This window comes from Notothenia coriiceps, unplaced genomic scaffold, assembly GCF_000735185.1.
Source record: "Notothenia coriiceps isolate Sejong01 unplaced genomic scaffold, NC01 NC01_scaffold00016717, whole genome shotgun sequence".
Taxonomy (NCBI): domain Eukaryota; kingdom Metazoa; phylum Chordata; class Actinopteri; order Perciformes; family Nototheniidae; genus Notothenia; species Notothenia coriiceps.
Genome location: NW_011349418.1, coordinates 1 through 8539, shown reverse-complemented (window position 1 = coordinate 8539; position 8539 = coordinate 1). Strand labels below are relative to the sequence as shown.

Below are 8539 nucleotides of genomic sequence, written 5' to 3'. Positions count from 1 at the left end.
GGACACGTCTTAATTAGTTAAGTCAACAATGTGCTGAATTTAAAATTCATGTTCCTGGATAATGGTAAGAGCCGCAGTGAATTCATCCATATTCATTATTAATGTTATAGAGGTCTGTTTATGTGTCCCATGAGAGCTGCCTTTCTGCAGAGACTCACAAATGTTAATACATCACAGACTAACGCATGTAATGAATAACTTAGGTCTGTTTTCTTAAGATAAATGTACTGCCATCAATGCTACATACTTAGGTTTGTTATGAATATTTCACTTCAGGACTTTTCAGTAATCGACCAGTAGAGCGCTCTTAACAAATGACCATATTCATATTTTCTGACTCGTGATTAAAACAATTTCACAACTTATATTGCATTGGGACACTAGACCCTGCATGCTGTTTGTAGGAGCCATGAAACGTACATAGTAATGCATTTTGAATATACACATTTGTTTTGTACTAGTTTTATAATTGGGTACTGGTTTGTATTATTATAAGCTATTTGTTTGATCGCTATGGGTTGGTTGCTTTGGGTCACATGGTTATGGGCGGCACTCAGGGGAATTATAATCCTGTTCGCCTGCATGAGGTGTGTGTGTGTGGAAGAGAGGGTGACACAGGGTCGTTGTACTTTTTGTTGACCGCAAGTTTAAGGATTGCTTTGAGCATTATAACAATGTCTATGTCTAAGGAAAATAAGTTGATCATCCCAGTTTTCATTAAACTACATTATTATTCAACAAAGTTTTGATCTCAACAAGTACTTTTTGTAGCGTGTCATACAATAGCAAACAGGCCCGGCCTCAGCCTCTCAGCGACTTTGTTTGTTTCCTGCTGTCACTATAATGTGTCTATATAGCGACATCCTGTCCTTAAAAGGATTCTGACTTTCTCTTAAGTAATTACAGGTGTTTTCTTCACAGCGTCTTAAGTAGAGAGGGGTCTTTTATTTATCTTGAACACAAAAGGAAGCTGCAACTAATGCTCTCACATCTTTTGTTGTTTACAGAGGTCAGCCATGCAAGAAGTGATCATGTTTCCAATATCACAGTGAGCAAGGAAACCAATCCCCACCTCTTTGGAGGGGCCGCAGGTGGGACAGAGTCCGAACCCAGAGATCTTTCCAATTCAGGCAGGACAGAGGAGTCAGGGAGCCGTGACTTCTCACGCAGCGCAGCGATGGGACATGATCACAGCTGAGGGAGAGAGAAACAAAGGGTGGGTGGGTGGAGGCAGGGTGATGCTCTGGGAGTGAATGCAGGGAGTCAGCTCCAGCTGTCAGAGTGTTTATTGATCAGTGAGGGGAGGGGGCAGGTCACCAGCACCTGCATCAGCTCACTGTGGACATGGTTAACTGATAAGCTATGAGCTGATTGTGAATCACATAATGAATGTTGGAATATTTGGGGTAATTCGGGCTAATGGGTGGACATCAAGCCTGCCATAATGACTGTTTTAAGATCTAAAACATGTTGTCAAGACTGGTATATGACTTATAGTGTTTTTACACAAACAACAAACACACACTTCTGTGTCCTACAGGTGCCTAATTATACTGATCGAGATCTAGGCCACTTCCAGAAGGATCTAGGTCAAAATTACATTGCACAAATGGGGTTGATTGTGACATTTAAAGTTAAATGTTAACTTATTCATGTTGTGGTAATATGGGGAAAACAAGTTTGTAAAATTAACGGGAACAGCCAGATGGATAGATAAATGGACAGATGGAGGGATAGATAGATAGATAGATATATAGATTATTGTTTACAACCGTATAAATATATACAAGCACACTCAACATAATCCTTTATCTCAAACTTGTGTGCCATACACTGATTCTGAATAAATGCTGTCTGCTTTCCTTAATTCGGCATTGTTTACAAATTTACAAATACATATTAAACGTGCAGATAAATATGGACGACATTAAGGTATTAGATCACCTATTCACACATTGTAGAAAAATGTGTGGACCTTTATAGTTTATCTTTAATGTCCTTGCCATGTGAGATCTTAACAGAACAGATGAGCACGCACAGTAGTAGCGAAAGCGGTCTCGTGCTACGGGGAATTTCCCGTCCACGTGTCTGAATACGCGCTGGAGAAGGCGGGACAACAACAAAAAAGACGATTGGTTACAGGGTCTGGATGTAAATTACCTTTAAAGGGGCTGGCTCCGCCTCCTCCGAGGTGCATACAGTCTGGAGGACAGAAACACTCGCGTTTCAAGGAGGTTTTATTTACTAACTTTCTGCACCACGCCCCGGCGGCGGAGTCAGTGTGGAGCTGACGTCGGCGAAATTATATCGGCTCGCTGTATTTTCCCTCACAGAATGGAAGTAGTCGTGGAGCTGATACGGACTAAACTCGCTTGACTTGCCAGGATATTGAACTCGTTGCCCCTTTTTCTCTGTAACAGACAATCTTATCAACGAAGCCCATCTTTGTGGTAAGTTCCTCAAAAACACATTTAAGTGTTTTTCTTCGGTATGCACTTTACAGCAGCTTGTCTGCACGAGTTTTAACGTTTAATAACATCCGCGTCCTTGGAAGAAGCAACAAACAACGTGTCGCTGTTGTCGTTCAAAGAGTTGCAAACACTTGTTTCGACAGCGTTGAGGTAATTATTGTATCGAAACGTCAAAGCTGCCGGGTTGGAGACCGTTTTAAGTGTAACTAAGCCTGTCTGTCAAACAACAAAGATTTGAATTTTACCGGCTTTCCCGGTTTACAGAGCTGTGTCGGTGAATGGGCTTCAGACTGCAGCTCTGTTTTTTGCGGCGAGTGTTTCTCTGTCGTGTTTCAGTCTGTATTAAAATGTAATGACAGCCGTTTTCGCCATAGATTAAAACCATGTACGCGTGTAAACGTGTTATTACATAATGTAAATGCACGCTATGTAGCCCAATCTAAACATTTATTTCCCAATTTTCTCTCTTTATTTTAAATCATCCCACTCAGTTTTACTATCCGATTTAATTTATAATTATTATTGATATGGTTATCTGGTGTATAACCAATCATTTTGGGGGGATTAAAAAGTATCGCGAGACTCCGACACCGCTTGATGAGATCGTGTTATTTAAGGTCGTTGTGCATAATGTAACACATAATAGAAAATGGTGTGATGTGAGGCTTATGAAGCCAGTGGGTAGAAACTGTGTCAACAGAGCTGCCTCACCCCCACTCTCCCTCCTTCCCTTTTGTTCGGGTGGTGCAGTCTGCAGCAGGGGGAGCTACTGTCTGAAACAAACAAGGCTCACTGCCTGGACAGTGGAGCGCTGCAGAGAGCTATCCTGGGGATCTGCAAGTTCAGATTAAGTATTTTTTTCCATATGAGCCTCCCATGTTATTACTCTATGTTTGTCAAAACAAAGCATTAAGTGGTTTTACACACAGGGTTTATTGTGATCGCACACAGTATATCGTGAGGTCTGGGCATGCTAGAGACTGGCCAATCTGCTTATGTTGGGTGCAGAAATGAGAACTCCTTCTCAGACGAGCTGGCGAGCTGACAGACCAGGGTAGGGAGAGTGGCTTCGGGTTTTCCTTACAGACTGTCATTACACTTTTGCTGTGGACCCTAATTTGGAAGTGTGGTAGTAGTCTAACCCTGTATTACAACTCCATTGTGACTTGGGGGTTAACTGTTGAGGCAACTTGAATTTCATCCATATTTTGACAACTCTCTGACCTCCTATTAAGATTCAGGGTTGAATTCAGTGCTTCATTGACACTGGAGGGATTCCCAAGTGCTCCTTGCTTCCCTCTGGTAGAGTTGTCCTTAAGGATTTACAATCATGTGTATTATGTATTCCTATAATCAAGTTTACACATTGTGTACATTTCTGATATTATCACAGGCACTGAGCTCTGCTACCTGCAATTGTTTGCTGTGAGATATAGTAAACTACCTCTAATCCTGGTTGTAATCATGAGACTGTTATTAAAAAAGCCAGGCTGCTGTCAGCTCGAGGTGTTACATATGCATACACTTCAGTATTGATATAATGAGATATGAGTAGATTGTGGCACACAGTGGCTCGTATTGCAGGAAAAGTAAAGCTATGATATTGGACATTGTTAGTATGTGTGTAAATCAATGCAAATTCAAAACTTTTTTTAAACTTAGATTTTTTACTTATGTGTGTGTTCATTTTCACTGTCAGAAAAATCCCAACTTATTTCCGTGCTTACACTATTGCTTTTTATTGTAATATATTGTATTTTAACCAATGTATCATAATGCATTTCATATTCCCATGCCAATACACATCCCTGCTGTCCACAGGGCAGCTTAGCACACATTAAAGATTCTACCTCTCCTTTAACTCACTCAGCCAAACCCACATTTATGTAAATGTGGCTCAACCGAGTCGCCTAACCGCAGTGAATCGTGTGGTTTCATCACGAGAAGAACAGAGCCATTTGTCTAAATAAGCACTGAGCCCTTTGCCACAAGTGAAGGCGGATCTTGTGCTTTTTTTCTCTCCCACAACTTGTTCAGTGTGGTTTTATTGATTTGAGGGCACTCATTATAAACCAGACAGGTTGTCTATAATCATAACAAATGCTTGCGAGGGATAATGAATGTGTCTGAGATCATCTCATCAGGCCTAATGCAGACTCGTCCAAGGTTACCATCATTAGTGAAGGGACTGATTTATGAACTTGCTGTTCTACATTCAGCTGTAAACATTTCTCCTTTGTCTTGTTACTTTCTAGGCTGCTGATCTTCAAGTGCCCCCGTATGGACGATGAGGAGGATGATGTGTTTGAGCAGGACCCCCACTGCTGGCGCACCACATTCAGGGAGATAAAGTGTGAAGAGCGCGGCACACAGACACCTGGCCCTGCGCTGGCACCCGACAACGGCATGCTGCCCTGTGGCGTCGCAGAGGAGCCCAGACCACTCTTCTACGGTGAGGCTGACAACACACCGTATTTCAAAAGAGATAAGGGAACATAGTCGTGTGCGTGATAACCAGTGTTATAAAACTGCAGCTCGAAACTATGATGTGAGACTTACAGTCAAGAGTGGGTAACACATAATGCTGCTGCAGTAATCTCACCCCTGGCGCCTGATAGTCGTGATCAGAGTTGCTTTTATGGTCTGAATGGAGTGTACCCAGCTGCTTTGCTATTCAAAGGGCGCCAGACAGGCATTGTGATGTGACAGGAAGTGACAGAAGTGCTTACCTGTGTACGCAGCAACTGCACAGGGAACTGATTATCACTGACAGCAAAGTCACATTGGCGCCATATAACAGAAATCATTCCAGAGTAACTCTATAGTGACTGACTGACCTCAAATCTGTGTCATTGTTGTGTTTGAGTGACTTGTGAAACACTTGAATGACTCGGTGTTGATAACTAAAAACACTCAGTTGTGGTTAAAGCCGAGCAATCTGACATGTTCAGCAATACTAGCATCATTGTGATAGACCAAATAAAGGTAGAAAAACAAATTAATGTGTCATTACTGCACTTATATATTTCTAAATGGTTGTTGACAAACTAATAAGTCTCAGCCTTGACACTCAACAGGCAACGCGGGTTTTCGATTGCACTTCCCGGCACGCTTTGAGCTCGTTGGGGATCAGGAAGCGAGGAGACAGGAGAGTGAAGGGGAGCCAAACGGCATGGAGCAGCTCCCCCGGCAGCAGCCTGTGGCCCGCAGCTTGGAGGCCGTTATTGGCCAGAAACTCCAGCTGATAGGAGACCAGTTTCACCGGGAACACCTTCAACTGGTGAGGAGGAAATGTGCATCCTGCTGACTGTACAAACTCCAGACAGACTGCTCCGGCCTCTTGTTCGCAGTAAACAAGTTCAGCTGGTCAATAATACGCCAAGCGGTGACAGAATCTCCCTTTAGTGCACTTCAACAAGTGGTACCTCTGGCTATCCTGATTTATAGATCTTGTAAATATTCCTGACAGTTTTTAAAGTGTTTAATAGATTGTAACCTGGGATTGGCAGCATGCAAACAAATAGTTGTTTCTGTTATGTTGAGTCTCGAGCTGAGCTGACCTAATAAAATGCAGTAAAGCCAGGAGGATATGCTATAATAACATCAACCCCTTATCCTAATAACCATATGATAAATATACAATGAACACTTCTCAGTTCCTCACCTTTACAACATAGCAGCAGTAAATCGTTTTACACCTCATTATTCTTCATGCAATAGGAACATTTCATTAGTTACATAAGCGTCTTTAGAAACAAAATACTGCACATGAACTTATTTGAAGGTGAAGGAGAGACTTTTCTTTATCTTTACAATGTTTTGGAGTGAGTTGCCCCCTTATGAGGATCTGTGCGCTCAGTTAAAAGTGATTTGTTTATTGTGGACTGGAGACAGCTGTGCCTCAGTTGTAAACTGAAAAGTAAGGTTTTGTTTTGATTATTGCTCAATAAATCAGTAGCATATGGGTCTTCCACTGGATCTCCAAAAGTGCCGATTAAGAATAACTACTGCCATCAAACTAGACGTGGTTATGTGTGTGTTTGTGTGTGTGTGTTTGTGTGTGTGTCGTAAGGATTTATGTTGGGACAAAAGTTTGCTCTCTTTTATTGTGTTTGCCACATATTTGTTTTGGAGTGGCTGCACACATGCAGGACCTACAGAGCCCAGCGCTTCACCCCCTTCCTTCCCTCAAGCCAAAAACATTGCTGAACATGGACAACCCTTCCCCCATCTTCCTAACCCAGGCCGGCCCTCCCCCTGCCTCCTCTTCCTGTTTATTTCTCTCCCTCTCTTTCTCTCTCTTTCCCCCCTGTTTCCTCTGTGTGCTGCAGAGGCAAGTGGCATGGAGGATAGCTGGCCTGGAACAACACATTGTGGTGTGGTCAGGGTGACACTGTCCGAGTCTGCTGCACAAATGTGGGAGCGTTGTACAACCGTGACACACTGTTGTATCATTGGCTGTAACATCAACAATATAAACAAACCCTCAGGAGAGTTTCTGCTGAGTCTCCTGTTGCACAAGTGCACAAAGTCTGGCACGCAGTTATTTACATGTGCATATTCATCCACACTTCGTTCAGGAGAAAGCAGAAGTGGCGCGAGGAGGTAAACATGTTGAAACCCGAAGCTCTGCGCGTAAGCCCCCGGGGGGACGAGAGAGGTCCTCTCAGCTATAGAGAGAGAGGAGGTGGGGGGGGCTCCATATGGATGCATGTATATGAAGAAGTGAAGAAGCAACAATCTTCAGTTGTCTTGAAACCTCCCCACCCGGCACTCGATATATTTGTTTTCTTCATAGTGTGAGACAGTTTCAGATTTTCTCATGCGCTTATCAAGTTATTTATACACCCCTAGAGCTCAGCATGACTCATGTATTGTGACACTGGCAAATGCACACAGACATCCAGACAGTCAGACACCCGGGTTGCTGCGATGTGTGTGTGCGGTCGGTACCTACTGACGCACAGCGGCGACGGGCCTGGGTCAGGCGATGAGGAAGTGGTAGTAACTCCTTTTGCTTGTTGAGTAAACGGCGGAGAGGACAGTCAGAGTGAGAGCGGCTCCGTGAAATCATTTCCTGAAGCAGCGTGTGACACAAACGCCAATATAGTGTGATAGCCAATATAGTGTGATTAAGAGAGTCATATTTTTGATGATGATGATGATTTAAAAACCTAGATGATGGTGTGCGGTTTTGGATAAGATAAGATTGACTTTGTTGATCTTAATTTCGGAAATGTTTTCGTCACAGCAGCATGTTAAAACAAGGCCTTGCACATAGTGTGAAAATGAAAAAGAGTAGAAAAAACCCCGAACATAACCTCTCAAAACAGATCTAAAAAGTCAAATGTATAGACACTGACAGTGAAAGGGATGTGCGATTCCATATCAGTCTCTTTAATTGACATTTCTGTTAATTGAATTGGCTCCTGTAAATGCTCTTGCACGAATTCACCCATACGTTTTTCTGCATTTTACTGTCTCAGACCTTCCCATCACACAGTCAGTAAGAAAAGCCCTCACTCAATAACAGAGTAACTGTGTGTCAGGTCTTAGTGCTCCTGTCAGTAGGTGATTGCAGTGTTTTCAGTGCAGACACTTGTCCCAGAGCCATCCAAGTGCCTCTGACTGCCATCATCGGGATGGATCTGAGAGCAGCGTGGCTGTGAGCGTTCTCCATGGGAGCCCGAGGCCCCTGGCGAAAGGAGGGATTAGGTAGCGACGGAGTGCTGGTGGATGCTGACAGATAAATTGCTCCTCTGTCAGAGAGGGCTTGAGGGGACGTGGGGGTCCCCAGAGGATGGCTGACATTAGCCGGCCCCGCCATTTGAGACAAGTCAATAATGAGTGTCACAATGGCAGGAAGGCGGCTCCAGCCTGCACAGGGCAAGGAGCAGAGTTGGGTTTCATCCCCATGTTTCTTTAAGAGAGACGACTCCTGGTGCTTTCGATAGGAGGTGCTGAAAGAAGGGTTGAATATCGCCCGTGTGTGTGTGTGTGTGTGTGTGTGTGTGTGTGTGTGTGTGTGTGTGTGTGTGTGTGTGTGTGTGTGTGTGTGTGTGTGTGTG

General features: G+C 43.6%; 1 protein-coding gene across 3 annotated transcripts; it reads left to right on the top strand.

Moving 5' to 3' along the window:
* Positions 1–2254: 2254 nt before the first annotated feature.
* On the top strand, positions 2255–8457 carry LOC104949702 (bcl-2-modifying factor-like). 3 transcript variants are annotated; one of them, XM_010776096.1, is made up of 3 exons: positions 2255–2450; positions 4727–4923; positions 5549–8457. In XM_010776096.1, the coding sequence occupies exons 2-3, from the start codon at positions 4752–4754 to the stop codon at positions 5776–5778; spliced, it is 402 nt and encodes a 133-aa protein (XP_010774398.1). In that variant the 5' UTR covers positions 2255–2450; positions 4727–4751; the 3' UTR covers positions 5779–8457. The 3 variants fall into 3 exon arrangements, with proteins under 3 accessions (XP_010774398.1, XP_010774399.1, XP_010774397.1); XM_010776097.1 differs by lacking the exon at positions 2255–2450 and adding an exon at positions 3153–3322; XM_010776095.1 differs by lacking the exon at positions 2255–2450 and adding an exon at positions 3332–4637.
* The last annotated feature ends 82 nt before the right edge of the window (positions 8458–8539 follow it).